Source organism: Pituophis catenifer, unplaced genomic scaffold, assembly GCF_029215685.1.
Source record: "Pituophis catenifer annectens isolate HBS135680 unplaced genomic scaffold, rPitCat1.0.hap2 SCAF_1, whole genome shotgun sequence".
In the NCBI taxonomy this organism is placed as follows: Eukaryota; Metazoa; Chordata; class Lepidosauria; order Squamata; family Colubridae; genus Pituophis; species Pituophis catenifer.
The window spans coordinates 336,848,308-336,864,194 of NW_027256881.1; the positions used below are offsets into that span (position 1 = coordinate 336,848,308).

The 15,887-nt window shown below is 43.4% G+C and overlaps 1 protein-coding gene across 1 annotated transcript in view; it reads left to right on the top strand.

The window, feature by feature from the left end:
• WDR18 (WD repeat domain 18) overlaps window positions 1–15,887 on the top strand; it is a 76,393-nt gene that overhangs the window by 41,598 nt on the left and 18,908 nt on the right. Inside the window, exons 6-7 of the mRNA XM_070944019.1 lie at window positions 506–570; window positions 1,877–2,001. Coding sequence (XP_070800120.1) covers window positions 506–570; window positions 1,877–2,001 — 190 coding nt within the window. The remainder of the gene's footprint in view (window positions 1–505; window positions 571–1,876; window positions 2,002–15,887) is intronic.

Here is a 15,887-nt window from a genome sequence, read left to right on the forward strand (position 1 = left end):
TCACCCCCAAATCCCGCTTTCTCCTAATTGGGTTAGAAGGAACAAAACCACCTCCGGATTTGATTTGGTTTTTAAGGGCCATTGCTTCTTCCATAGCCTGCTACTTTTCGTTTTCCAGAGATGACCTTAATTCTATCTTGACAGAACACTTTCCTTCTCCTACCTGGACGGAATATAAATTGATTTTCAGAGAGGAAAGTAATGTTGGTGGGCACCCTTAAGGTTACAGTACCTCAAATGCCAAAGACATTTGGGTGTGAATTTCAACAGCAGATCTCTGTTTCCTTCTAGCAACCAAAGTTCAGTGGAAGATCCTGAGTACCTCCAGTTTAAAAGTATTTAGGTAACAGATAAAGGGAAAGTCTCTCTACCAAAGTACTACTGCCTGAGTAAAATATAAGGAATATAGTGGATTATTAACTTGGAAGGAGCGTCCTCAATCTTTCATTCCTGTTTAATTATCCAGAATGGTGCATTAAAATATAATTTCCCCCCTTCCTTTCAGCCTGTGCAAAGAGAAAGAGGTTTTCAGTCTGAGCAGGAGAACGGAAAGATCTTCAAAGGACATAGGTGAGCGTCTCGCTTTTCTGTTCCTTTCTTGAACTGGCACAACTGGAATTAGCCTGGGCCAGCACAGCTCCCTACTGCAAGAATGTACGTCTGACATAATCCCAAAATAGCAAGACCCCAATTAAAAATCATACCGCTGACATTTTTCAAGTGTTTAAGAGTCTCAGATGGGTTCTTGAGCTGAGTATCAGAGGTGGTACTCAGCCGGTTTGGATCGGTTTGCCTGAACCGATAGCAGAAATCGCGGGTGAGCCCGCCCACCTGAACTGGCTCTTGTTGTGACCCAGGCCCAAGTAGATATTATCAGACGCAATCAGTTTGAAAACAAACAGACTTTATTGGAACAGCTGAGAATTAACTCATTCTCAATGAAGTTCAAACTAATTCAAAACAAATTCTTCATAACACAATTCTTCAGCCTTATCACCAACCTTGGTCTAATTAGGCAACCTGCCAAAGGCTTTTCTTGGCAAAAGTTCAGAAGCAGAAGACGCCGACAAGAAATAAATGCAGCAAGACAAGAAACAAATCTATCAATGTTGTTTTCTGACAAAGAGCCCAAGAGCTGTTGCTGGTCTTTTAACCTTATGGGAGGGGCCAATCATCTCTTGGCCCTACTCCCGAGTTGTCCTCTTTGCTGTAGCTGCTCTTGCCTTCTGGCAGCTCTTCTCATACATGCAGTAGGAACAGGCTCCTCCTGTTCTTCTGCCTTTCTACTGTCAGCCTCCCCGATGTCCCTGGTCCCATCTCTGCCTCCGACGCAGTGCCCTCATCCGGGCCTTCCCCAGCCTCCAGGACTGGCCCCTGTACTTCCTCAGCCTCATCGCTGTCCAACTCCGCTGCCAGCTCCGCAGGCTGCTGGCGGACCACAACAAGGGCTGAGGGAGAGCATCTGGCCCAGAATCCCCCAGGGAGTTCCCTTCCCTGCTCTTAGTCCAGCATTTTCACTGTGACATCACTATTTGGGCTGAGAGAGAAGAACTGACTGAATTTCTTTCGCTTTGCAGACCTGCAAAGGTCATAAAGTTACTTCTTCCTCACTGTTGCAACTGCAGACAGTCAACTGAATGAGGCAGTCTTTAAATGAGGACTATGTGTATGACCATTCAGGAAGAGGGGGTCCCCTTCAGAGTGTGAAGTGTATGATTTGTTTTTCAACTTACTGTAGATGTTGAAGAAGTAGGACCTTCCCCTTGTTCTGCTGAGCAAGAGCATGGACATCTTGACCCAAATCCTCTCTTGAAAGCACCACTTGTGAAAACATTGAAGAACCTCAAGTAAAGCCCCTGTCTTGTTCTTTCCGTAGGAATCAGGTGACATGTCTCTCCGTCTCCACCGATGGAAGCCTTCTGCTCTCTGGCTCGCATGATGAAACAGTTCGGCTGTGGGACATCCAGAGCAAACAATGTCTCCGCACCGTAAATTACAAAGGTCTGTACCTGTCTGTATAGATATTTAACTTACCTAGTGGGAGAAGGGAAACTGCTGGCTCTTAAGAAAGGATTGGAAAAGAAAAGGAAAATTTTAAACCTGGAAGCTCAAAACATGAAGCTTTTGCTAAAATATCTCATACTGGCACCCTAATGGAACTGAAGTCTGAGTCAACCTTGAGCCTGGTGAGATTCGAACTGTTAAATTGCAGGCAGCCGGCAGGCAGCAGACGTAGCCTGCAGTACTGCATTCTAGCCACTGCATCAACATGGCTCCATAAAATATTATAAATGATTGTATAACAATAATTAACATAGAAGTAGCTTAATCTTTTAACCTATTACTGAATCTGGATCGTACAGAAATGTAGCTCTCCATCTTCAGAATCTTCCTTTGAATCATAAGCAAAACATAGGAGTATGGTTGCATGGTTTATAATTAAGTATGAAAGAATTGCATACCAGAAAATTTGTACTCCTGAAATATATCAAGCTTTTAGTCATCAGGCTGCAAGTCACTTTTTTTTATATATAAACAAACAAGCAAGTCAGCTTCATTCAGAGCCTTGGTAGTACAGGGGTTTAAGGCACCCTGTTATTAAGCTGGTTATTAAGCTGGTTATTAAAACCAGCTGCCTGCAATTACTGCAGGGTTCGAATCTCGCCAAGGCTCAAGGTTGACTCAGCCTTCCATCCTTTCTAAGGTAGGTGAAATGAGGACCCAATTTGTGGGGGCAATAAGCTGACTTTGTATAAATATACAAAAGGATGAAGGCTATTGCTGAGCACATTGTAAGCCGCCCTGAGTCTTCGGAGAAGGGCGGCATATAAATCAAATTAAAAAAAAAAAAAAAATTCTTGCCTAAGTTGCTTTTAAAGAAGTAAATGTAGTCTTTAAATGCAGTCAGTAAGCACAGTTTTGATTAAATCTCCCAAGGGGGTGAGTTTCTTTGGATCATTAGTATAGGCTGTAGAGTATAAATACAGGTACCGTATTTCCCTGAAAATAAGACCCTGACTTACATATTTTTCAACCCTGAAATAAGCGCTTGGCCTTATTTTTGGGGAGGTCTTATTATTTTGGGGCACGTGGAACAAGATGGGGCTCCTCTTGCCTTCTTAACTGATTTCCAGCTCTGCGTTTAAATATTTTTGGGGAGGCCTTATTTTCAGGGGGAGGCTTACTTTAGCGCCCGATTGGGCTTATTTTTTTTATTTTTATTTTTTATTTGATTTATATGCCGCCCTTCTCCGGAGACTCAGGGTAGCTTACAATGCGTTAAGCAATAGCCTTCATACTTTTGTATATTTATACAAAGTCAGCTTATTACCCCCACAAACTGGGTCCTCAATTTACCTACCTTTGAAAGGATGGAAGGCTGAGTCAACCTTGAGCCTGGGGAGATTCGAACATGCAGTAATTGCAGGCAGCTGGATGTTAATAACAGGCTATTAGTCTGCTGCGCCACCAGGCTCTTTGTTATCAGGGGATGTCTTATTTTCGGGGAAACAGGGTAGTTAGTTCTCGTCTTACAACCACAATTGAGCCCAAAAGTTTTATTGCTATGGTGAGTGGCTTTTGCCCCATTTTACGACCTTTCTTGCCGCAGCTGTTAAGTGAATCACTGCACTTGTTAAATTAGTAACACAGTTGTTAAGTGAATCTGGCTTTCCCACTGACTTTGCTAGTCTGAAGGTTAGAAAAAGTGACACTGCTACTGTCATAAATATGGGTCAATTGCCAAGCGTCTGAATTTTGATCACATGATCATAGGCATGCTGCAGCGGTGGTAAGAGTGAAAAACCAGTCATACGTCGCTTTTTTTCAGTGATGTTGTAACTTTGAACGGTCACTAAATGAATTGTTGGAAGTTGAGGACAACCTGTAATCGGGCTTACAATTTTTATTGTTTTCAACCCAATGTCAGGGTTCCAATTTTCTTTTTGCTTCTAAACTGCCACCCAGCATATTTAGAATAGAATAGAATAGAATAGAATAGAATAGAATAGAATAGAATAGAATAGAATAGAATAGAATAGAATAGAATAGAATAGAATAGAATAGAATAGAATAGAATAGAATATAGAAAATAGAAAATAGAAAATAGAAAATAATAGAAAATAGAATTTTATTGTCACTTTAAATGTACACTAATCAACATACATTAAAATGAAATTTCATTGCATTCAGCTCTCATTCATATTTGTAACCTTGCCCTACAATTCTGGCTCATTCTGGCTCTGGCTACCCTGCCAGGTTCAAAAGAATTTGTACCAGTTGTAAGGCTTAAAAAAGGGTAAGCCTTTTGTGTACCCCTAGATAATGAACTTTGATGGTTCTTCTGAAGATAGGTTTGAGAAATTCCCCTCAAATTTGATTGAAAATTTTCCTTGGGAAATTTCCTTCACTTTGAGCCTGGGTGGGGCTGGGCAGGGATCCAAGTCGCTGTTATGCAAGTTGCTGCATCAGAGCTCCATTGTTGCATCAAACCTTCATTTCCCCAAACTTCCCTTGAAAGCAGACTGGTATTTTTCAGTTCATTACCATCGCAATATGATTTACAACTCCTCTTTATTTTGGATGTTCTGAACGGCCTAAGCAAGGCTTAAAACATTAAGTTAGCAAAAGGGATATAAAATTTGCATGGCTGAATCTTAAATATCATAATGGGACTTGATACCATAAATTCTTCATCGTGCTGAATGGCTTGGTAGTTAGCTAAACACACAATGTAAACCGCGGTAGAAGTTCTGTTTGTATAAAAAGGCCGTATCGCTCGCTTGAAGTTGTAAAACTGCCCACATAACATTTCTTCCAGGGCAGTAGTTCTCAATCTTGGCAAGTTTAATGTTGCAATCATCTGGCGGGCTCCCCATGAGGAGTTCAGATTAGAGAAGACACAGGACAAGTGTTTCTCGGGATGAGAGAGCCTCGAGCTGACTCCAGACCTCTCTTTTATTAAACAAGGGTATTGGGCGTATCAGAAGGCATGATTACAGCTATACATTCTCATATTACATCCGTGATACAAAGGATTTTCTCCATATCTGGACATAACTTTCATATCCTACCATATTACAGTAAATCACATGAATTCTAGGAAAGCGATACCTAAGGCAGAAACAAAACTTAACTCTTGCTATGTTATCATATTTGGCTTCGTTCCCAGCATCCCATCACCTGCCAACTGAGAGGCCCCATTACCAGAGATCAGTTGTCAGGAATGTTAGTTCAAAGGGATTGTTACACAGTTTATGTTCTACAATATTATGAACAAAGAGAGAAAGGGCCCTTCAGTGATCATCTAGCTGAACCCGCTTTTCCCATTTTACTCTTCTTCCATAGCCAAGCTCCGCATATGTGTTCCAACCAGCTAGACTGGTCTACACATACACCATGGCTACCGCATTCCCACACTTTAAGAAGGATGGACCATCATTACAGGTAGTCCTTGACTTACAACAGTTTATTTAGCGACTTATGACTGTTTTTTACACTTACAACCGTTGCAGCATCCCCATGGTCATGTGATCAAAATTCAGACACTTGACAACTGACCCTTTCTTACGACGGTTGCAGTGTCCTGAGGTCATGTGTTCCTCTTTTGCTACCCTTCTGACAAGCAAAGTCAATGGCAAAGCCAGATTCACTTAACAACCATGTTACTAAGTTAATCATTACAGTGGTTCATTTTAACGGCTGTGATAAGTCGTGCCCCATAAAATGGGGCAAAAGCCACTTAACAAGGTTTCACCAGCAGAATTTTTTTTTGCTCAATTGAAGTCGTAAGTCGAGGACTATCTGTCCTTGAGAAACACCATTCTAGGATGTAGTTTTGGAATGCTTCATGGCTAAACGAGGTGGTTGTTAAGAGAGTTGCATCCAATGTACGGCCTTTTTGCAGTTAAGTGAATCTTGTAGTTGTTAAGCAAATCTGCCTTCCCACATTGAGTTTGCTTTGTCAGAAGCCGGCAAGCAAGCAAGGGAGAGATAGTAGAGCTGGGGATGGGAGGGATCCAAAATGATCTACAACCAATAATACTCTTTGTGCAAATTGAGCATTTGAGATTTTTTTCCCTCCGTATAAAAAATGACAAAATTCAGTCAACGTGATAAAGGTTTTTATATATCTGCCACAGAGAACATTTTTCCGATGTGCTCTACTAAATTTATGTTCGCCGTTCTTGGATTCAGATGTTTCTAAGGTGGGTTACAAATGAGGGAAGCGGAAGGACATTTATAAAATCGCCACAAAAGAACAGAAACCAGGGTACCGAACCCAGATACTGAGTTCAAGGCAAATGCCTAGAGCAGTGATGGCGAACCTTTTTGCCGTTGCGTGCCACAAGCGGGGGAAGTGTGGGGGGGGTCACACGCATGTGTGCCCACACCCATAATTCAATGCATCCCACCACCCTGTGCATGTGCGCGCGACCGCTCACGCGCTAGCCCCTAACCTTAACACCCGCTTTTGGCACATGATAGCACAGTGGGCCTGGTAGGCCCGTTTTTTCGGTCTCCCCAGGCTCCAGAGCCTTTCTTGGGGCCTGGGGAGGGCGAAAATGGCCTTCTGCACCCCCCGGAGGCCCTCCAGAGGCCAGAAATGGCCCATTTGCCGACTTCTGGTGGGCCCAGAAGGCCTGAAAATCAGGTGGCCAGCACGTGCATGTGTGCCGGAGCTGAGCTAGAGCAACGCTCGCGTGCCCACAGATGTGGCTCCGTGTGCCACAGGTGGCATGCGTGCCATAGGTTCGCCATCACGGGCCTAGAGGGTACAGGTACTCCTCAACAAACGGCCACAATTGAGCCCAAAATTTCTGTTGCTAAGCAAGACAATTGTTAAATGAATTTTGCCCCATTTTACCACCTTCCTTGCCACGGTGGTTAATTGAATCAGTGCAGTTGTTATGTTAGGCTGTTAAGTGAATCAGGCTTCCCCATTGACTTTTGTCAGAAGGTCGCAAAAGGGAATCACGTGATCCCGGGACACTGCAACCGTCATAAATATGAATCAGTTGCCCAAGTGTTTGAATTTTGATCACGCGACCATAAGGATGCTGCAACGGTCGTTAAGTGTGAGAAACGGTCATAAGTCACTTTTTCAGTGCCATTGTAACTTCAGTCACTAAACAAACCGTTGTAAGTTGAGGACTACCTGTATTTAGTAGGTATTTATTTTGATTTGAAAACAGCTTCATAATCAGTGGTGGAGGCGGGGGGGAAACAAGCTGTGAACAGCTCAATGTTAATATTATCGTAGTGGATACTAAAAAGGTTTTAAAGTAGAGTTTAGATCAGAGGTTTTCAAACTTGGCAGCTTTAAGACTTGTGGACTGCTTCCTGGTGGCGCAGCAGACTAAACTGCTGCTGTTAAAGTAGCACTTAGCTGCCAGCTGCCTGCAATTACTGCGAGTTCAAATCTCACCAGGCACAAGGTTGACTCAGCCTTCCATCCTTTCAAGGGAGGTAAAATTAGGACCCGGTTTGTGAGGGCAATAAACTGACTTTGTATAAAATAGAACACTGCTTGGGGGGCCCCCGAAAGCCCTACTAAGCAGGTATATACAAAAGTATGAAGGCTATTGTTTAATGCATTGTAATCCGCCCTGAGTCTCTGGAGAAGGGCAGCATATAAATCGAACTAATAAATAAATAAACTCCCAGAATTCTCTAGCCAGCTATGCTGGCTGGAGAATTCTGGGAGTTGAAGTCCACAAGTCTTAAAGCTGCCAAGTTTGAAGGCCTCTGGTTTAGATAGAATCCATGGGGAAGAGAGGATCTTTGGTAATCATCTGTGATAATTAACCATTCAGAAGGAACATCTGATGCTTCACAGGATACCTGGAGGCATTTAGCCGGTCACTTTAGGAAAATAGATCAAAGAAAGTCTGGCAGTTGTTCACGAATGCTTATGCTTTTTTATAAAATGTGTTAGTCAGAAAAAAACTCTTACCAGACCCCTCCTGATGTTTTTCCCCATAGACCAGTGATGGCTAAACTTTTCCAGACCGAGTGCCCAATGCACACGTGCAAACCCCCCAAATTGCAATGAGTGCGCACTCCCTGTGAATGTGCCCCGTGCATGTACCTGTGCCCCCTGAATGCGCCCTGCCCCCCGTGCATGCACTCATGCCCCTGCATGTGCCCCGCCCATGCATGCAGCCCATGCAGGAGCTCATGCCTCTGTCCCCGTGCATGCATGTGCACCCCCGCATGTGCCCCACCCGTGCACCCTCCCCCCCCCGCATGTGCGGCAGAGACCCAAAGACTCAGTGGGAGGTGCACACGCATGCACGGTGGAGTTGTGCTGGGGCAACGGCTCGCGTTCCCACAGAAAGGGAGCTGCGTGCCACCTCTGGCGTTCGTCATCACTGCCATAGACTAACCATGCTCTATTCCTACATGGTTTGAAACTCGGCTCGATAGAAATTCAGGCCAGTGAAGGCTTTCTTTTTAGTTCTTATTGTACCTTTCTACAGGTAATGCATTACAGATAGTCCTTGAGTTACGACCGTAGTGGAATCTGCCCATCACGGTTGTAACTTGACACACTCATAAAAATACAATCTTTTTTTGTGGCGGTTGTTAAGTAAAATCAACATGGCCGTTAAGCAAATCCGCGGTTGTTAAGCGAACGCCACAGTCATTAAGCGAACCAGTGGTTCGCCAAAACCCTGAAATAGGTGCCAATTTTCAAGTGAAAAGTTGTAAAATGTGGTCATGGAGCTACAAATGGCCGTAAATGTGGCTGACACGTGATGGGGGGGGGGGTGACTGTCAGAACTTTGCATCCAGGTCATAACTATCCCCTCAGGTAGATCTGTCAGAACTTTTAAACGGCCGCTAAGCAACCAGTTGGTTGTAAACCAAGGACTACCATCACGGCCTTCTAAAATTTATTGTTCTTTTCAAATTATTTATTTTTATTTATTGAAATGTATTAGCCACTCAGCTCCCGTGGACTCTCTTCCTTCCAGCTCAGAGCTGCTTTTACGCTGAAGTGGGGACGTCCTTCAGCTCAGAAACAGATAACAAACTCTGCACATAATGGAACTTTAGTCCATTTTCTGATTCAAAAAAAGATGAAAAGATACATCGGATAGCTGCTGCAGTGATATAAATTGAACATGTACTTGGGTCCTAGCTTGTCCCTCCATTGAATTACTTCCCTACCCCTTCCATTTATTTATTAACTTTACTTTGGCTGGGCCCAGCCTCCTAACAGCTGGCACGGGTCACTCCCTCCCTGACCCTTTCATCCGAGTGGGAATCTACGAACTTGCTGTGAGGTTTTGCTCCAGTGCGAAGCAGGTCGTGCTGTTCTGAACCAAGCTAGTTAACTGCCTCGTAGGGATTTTGGTGTGTTTTTTTTTTTAATTTAATGGGGTCAAGGAAGCTTTGCTTTCCTTGGTTCCTAACAAAACTGTTTCCCTGTTGCAGGGTCTAATTACTTCCCTCCACTTCTGTTTGCTGCAGAAGCCTCTTCCACCCGGGCTGGCAATTGCTTGCTATTGTCACTCCCCTAGGAAGTCACGCTATTAACATTCTTTATCTCAACCTAGCAGAACATGAGATAAGAAGCTGCCAGTGACAGCTCTGGCAGTGATATCTCTTTCCTTGGAGATCTGCGTGCCTTCTTGGAAATCCCTCCCACCCCTGTCCCTCAAAGAGCCACTTGGCTGCTTCTGTTTCACATTTGCTGAATGCCTCCCAGCCTTCTTCAGCATCGGCTTTCGGTCTTAGAGGCTGTTCTTGCAGGACAGGAGTCCAAAAAAAAAAAAAATTCCTCTTAAGCAGGAAAAAAAAGAAGAAGAAAATCCAGACAGTGCTAATAAGATGCCTCAAAGCTTAGCTGCAGGGCCTGTCATTTTAATACATAACTCCCAGGTCTGATAGTATTTTCTTCCACCAGGCTCCTAACAGATCTATCTTAAGGTTTATTTAATAAGCGCAGGCTGGGTTTGAGCATTTGCTTGTAGCGGGGAAAAAGAAATACATTTAGATTCATATCAAATCAATTTCTTAATTTATGATCCCGGATCAGCAGTAGAAACGGCCAAATGAAATCAGACAAAAGGAAAGAGAAAGGACTGTCAGAGGAGATTTGATTGTCAAGTATCGCCCCGTTTTAAGTGCTGCAACCACAACAAAAATGTGGTTACCGCGTTAAAGTGATTTCACTATTTTGAGTCTGGAGGTGTAACGTGGGTGTAAAAACCATCCGTTCTACCAGTGCACTTAGTAAAAGAGGAGTTAGGATGTCGTTTCGAAGATCCTTGTAAAAGTTATCATAAAATAAAGACATGCTGAATTGATTTGATTTCCCCAGAATGACAAGGGCAAATGGCATTGAGATTGGGAAATATTGGCAACTCTGCCAAATAGTAGCACAGGTGGACGAATGTTCTGTCTGGCACTGATAAATCCTTTCCTACAGCTGGAGGAAATAATGATGTACAAACACCAGGCAGCTTCTCAGGAAGCCTAAGTCTTGCCTACACCAGGAATATTGAAAGAATGAATGAGTTGACTTCCGATTGGTAATTCAGTTATCCAGTCTTTGTAACACTAACTTTTTGGCCTGGACATAATATGAATACAGAATTTACAGCAGAGGTGGGCAGTTACGGTAATTTTCCCAAGGGGGTCACCTAAGAAACGGGGGGTTTTGTGGAGGGCACTGCTACTGCCCCCTCCCCATGCACTGCTGGCCCCACCACCACCAACCGCTAGCCAGACAAGGACAGGAAAAGGACTGGATGTGATCTACGGATTGTAAAAATGCCTCTGGCCTTAATTTTTGCTCTACAACCACCTTTGTCCATAATGAAAGATAATTGTCAGCTAAGACTAGCGGTAGTGAAACTGTAGGATTTCTAATCAGTTGCTATCAATACTTACCATGCCCTGTGTTCAATTTAGGGCAAACATTTCTATTCATTTTTATGGAGTGGTGCAGTGGCCTAGAGGTGGAGCTCTCACTTCACAATCAGGAGGTTGTGAGTTCGATCCTTGGTAGAGGCAGATATTTCTCTCTCTGGGCATACTGAGAATATATCTGCTGAACAAAATTCCACATTGGTGACAGGAAGGGCATCCGGCCATTAAAACACTCCGCTAGCTCCATTCAGTTGCCCAGACTCCACCCCACAAGGGATTATGGGGTCATTAAAAGAAGATGATTTCTAGTCATTTCTATTTCCTGCACTGAAACTAAGGCCATGAGAAGTTACTGAATTAAAAAGACCCAAAGTTCTGTAAGTTCAAAATGCTCACCGCATGGATACCAATTTGCTGATTTTCTGGAAGGGACTTTGTTCCGCTCTGGTCTAGGGACAGTTTGGTGTAATGGTTTGGGTGCTGACCAAGAAACCAGGAGACGGTGAATTGTAGTTTTGCCTTAGACATGAAAACTGGCTGGTTGACTTTGGAATGGTCTCTCTCAGCCCTACCCACCTCATAGGGTTCTTATTGTGTGGAAAATAGAAGGAGGAAGGGGTATTGTGCAGATTTCTTGTCTTGAATTACTTATAAAGTACCATAATAAGCACTGGTGAAATCCAAGTTTTTTTTACTGTGAGCATGGCTTGATGGGCGTGGCAGGGGAAGGATACTGCAAAATCCCCATTCCCTCCCTACTCCTGGGGGAAAGATATTGCAAAAACTCAATTCCCACCCCGCTCTGGGGCCAGCCAGAGGTGATATTTGCTGGTTCTCTGAACTATTCAAAATTTCCACTACCGGTTCTCCAGAACCTGTCAGTACCTGCTGGATTTCACCCCTGATAATAAGTCAGGACTAAATAATCAAATAGAGGTCTAGTGGTGAAATGCAGTATTGCAGGCAAACTCTTCGCACAGCCTGAAATTCGATCCTGATGGGACTGGGAAGCCTTCCATCCTTCCCAGGTTGGTAAAACGAGGACCCAGATTTTGGGGGGCAATATGCAAACAATGCTGACATTTTAAACTGCCCAGTGAGTGCTGTAAAGTATAATCAGGCGGTATATAAGCCTAAATGCCATTGCTATAAAAGTCAAATGAATTATTCTTCCACTTCTCTGCTTAGTTCAGTTACTTGCAGGCTATAGGTCCTGCATATTAGATTGCAGAGCAATCTCCCCATAGTCCCCTTACTTAAGTCAATGTTCTGGATTATTCTCTTTCCAAACAGGCAGTTTACTTAAAAATCAGGAGGGGTCCTCAGCGTTGCATTTTTTTCCAGCTTCCGAAGGTTGCCGGGACGCCTGCTGATTTGTTCATTTTTTATTTATTACACTTAGAAGGCCGCCTAACTCCATAAAGGCACTGGGAGGCATTTTACAGCATTAAAACTAGTATGAATAGGAAAAGAACGTATCCAGAAAAAGACATTCAGTGCTACTACAGGTCAAATGCTATAAAGCAGGGTCCCCAACCCTCAGTCCGCAGCCCAGCACCAATCCGTGGCCCGTTGGGAACTGGGCCACACAACGAACACGTGAAACTCACTTTGTGCAAGTGGCTGGCACACGCGAAACCATCCTATCTCCCCCACCACTGCCAGACCATGGAGCCAGAAAGGTTAGGGACCGCCGTTATAAGGGGCTCAACTCTCATCCTAATATGGTGAGAGCCATACAGAAGAGGCTGTACTTCCTGAGAATGCTCAGGAAGATAAATCTATCTTGGCGTCTACTTGTGTCCTACTATCGCAGCACCATTGAGAGTGTCCTGACATACGGCATTCTTGCATCGTATGGGGGCAGCTCTGTAGCGGACAAAAATGCTCTACAGAGAATCATTAAAACTGCCCAGAATATCATCAGGCTCCAGCTACTAGCCCTGGACAACATCTTCAAATCTCGCTTGTTTGAGGAAGTTGCATAACATTCTCAGAGACTCTTCCCATCCTGCTTACAATCTTTTTGGACTGTTGCCTTCTGGCAGAAGATACAGAACAATTAAAACTCAGACCACACATTTTCTGAATAGTTTTTACCCCAGAGCTATAATTGCACTCAACAACAAACTAAAGGGCCACTATTGGTGAGCTGTTGGACAGCATTACTTGGTCTGTTGTGTGGATGTTTGGGTGGTTTAGGGGTGGGGAATTGTGGTTAATGGGAGTGTGTTTGGGGATTGTTATGTGTGTTGGACCTGGTCTTTGGGTGTTAAGTGAATTTCGTTGTATGGGTATACTGTATACAATGACAAAGTTATTAATTAATATCAAGCTTGGCCAGATGCTCATGATCCTCAGCTGTTGGGACTATATTTGCTATCCTCCTGAAGCACTGTGCTCAAGATTGATGAGAATTGGGGTCCAAGGCTGGAATGGAATGAAACAGAATATTAATGAATCAGGTCTAGAAAATTTCCAAGGGGAAAAAAAAAAGCATTTGTTCACAGACAAACGGAAAAGATAAAGATTTTGGGAAGAAAAGAGCCCTATAGGCAAATTAAATATCCTTATGTGAAACCTATTCGGGTATCTAATGTCACCTTATCCATAGAACTCAGAGCCAGGAAGAGCTGTAATTAGGCGTATTATAAGTCATAAGTTATTGCTGATTCTTAAAGTCATAAAATCAGACTTGGACTGACCATAGAGGTGATCCCAATCTGTATTTCTCAACCTCAGCAACTTTAAAACCTCAACTTCCGAAATTCCCCAGTCGGTCCAGCAACTTGCTGAGGTTGAGAAATACTGATCTAGTCCAGAGGTCTCCAACCTTGGCAACTTTAAGACTTGTGGACTTCAACTCCCAGAATTGCTGGCTGAGGAATTCTGGGAGTTGAAGTCCCCAAGTCTTAAAATTGCCAAGGTTGGAGATCCCTGATCTAGTCCACCTTCCTGCTTAGTGCGAAGTCCAGCACAGCATCTCTGACAGACAACCAGCTTCCATTTGAAGAGTTCTAGTGAAGAAAAAATTGCCATGGCATGTGGGCAGCGTGTTTCACTGGCTTGACAGCTCAAAGCCAGGAAATTGGTCCTGATGTCCATCTTGAATTCTCTTCTTTGTGGTTATAATCTATTAGTTCTGATCCTGCCTGCTGGGGCAATAAGGAATACGTCCACTCTTCCTTCAGTGTGAGCCCTTCAGATATATGAAGACTGCCATCGTATTTCCTCTTAGTCATCTTTTCTGTAGGCCAAACTTTCCCAGTTCCTTTAATTGTCCCTCAAAGCACTTGGTTTCTAGATCCTTCTCCGGCGTGGTAGCCCTCATCTGAACTTGCGTCCCTTGTTGAACCGTGTTGGCCAGAATTGAGTACAATTCTCCAAAACATCTAACCAAATCAGGGCAGAAGGGAACAATTTATTTTCCATGATTTGGTCTCTGGATTCCTATTAACAGGTTCCTGTTAAAGGCAAGATTGGCTTTGCCTTTCTAGCGATTCCACTGGTAGCTCATGTTTAATTTGTGGTTAACGAAAGCACCCCAAATTTTTCACATATTTTACTACCATGCTTAGTTAGGTCTTTGTAGATCGTAGGTGCCTCGTCCTTTTCCCTTTTAGACGTAGATGCATTTCTCCTTGTTAAATTCTCTTCATTTTAGCCCCACTACTTTCTAGATGTTTTAACATCCCCTCTCTCTTATCTAAAGTATTGGCCATGCTTTGCATTTTTTTGTCATCTGTAAACTTTATCAGTGCCTACTAAACTTTAACATCAAAGTCATTGATAAGATTGGGTGGGAGCATTACTTTATGTAAACATATCACAAAAAATAAGCGTTGAGAAGGTAGGTTTGTCTCAGATTATCAGCCCATAAATATCAATGCAGTAGGTATACTTAGAACATCAAGAAGTTCAAATGCAATTTTAGGATACATCATACATCAGCATAAGTTTAATCCCCAAATCATGAGAAATCATCATTCCACTTTCTTTGGAGTTGGCCAGACCCCACTTTGACTGCTCAGAATTCGAGGCCCCACATTTTATGCAAGATTCAAGAAACTAGAACAGGGAGGCAAGCAGGAAATTAAATCCTATGAGCAATGATTAAAGGAGCAGAGTAGTTTTGGTCTTGAGAAAAGACGAGGAAAGGCGAGAGATTGGCAGTTTTCAACCACTATGAATAAGCACTTAAACTGGCATTCTCAGACATTTTCTTTAGAATTGGGGGTCATTCTGGTGTTTGTCCCAGTGGCTGGCTGGAAGGGAAGTGTGGCAGGCAGAAGTGAAGAAACTGTTTACTTGACAGAGGACTATGATCTTCTCAGGGCTAAATTCTTCCAGTACTAACCCCATTCTGCTTGCCCACCAGGCCATTCCTGGATCTTCCTTATCACCCGTTGCCTTGAGTGTACTTGTATGTGAGAGTAAGTGTGAATTAAGGCCAAGGGAAATGCTAACAGCAGCCAACAGCTGTGTGGGTAAATGCTGTAATTAAAGCATTCATTAACTCTGGTGAAGGGGGAAGAGGCATCATCACCGTGGGCAGCTACAAAAGTCACAATGATGGATGCCTTGCTCAGGGGATGCTAGCAAGGCCATAATTCAGTATTACATCCAGGTGCTCCAGGGAGATCTCGTAGGGGGATCTTTCCTCCTGGTTAGCTTTGGACACCTAACTGAACAGTAAATTGGGAAGAAAATAATACTCATATAGGCAGGAGGGAGTCCTGGCTTTGGATAGTTCAACCCCGGTGCAATTTGGGACATCAATCTAGGCAGAGCTTGTAGAACCCATTACTTCTTATATAATTGGCTATTCTGCTTTGTCAGTGGGTGCTCCGGCTTCAAAATTCAATAGCAGAATTGGGCAGGTGCAAATTATGGTCGGGATAAGTGTGCCACCTAGTCATCTTGTTAGCAGCAGGATTGTCTTTTAATCTTGCTCTTCCCCTGTAAAGGGGAAAATGCATTCAATTTGCAACAATTTTGAAAGAGTG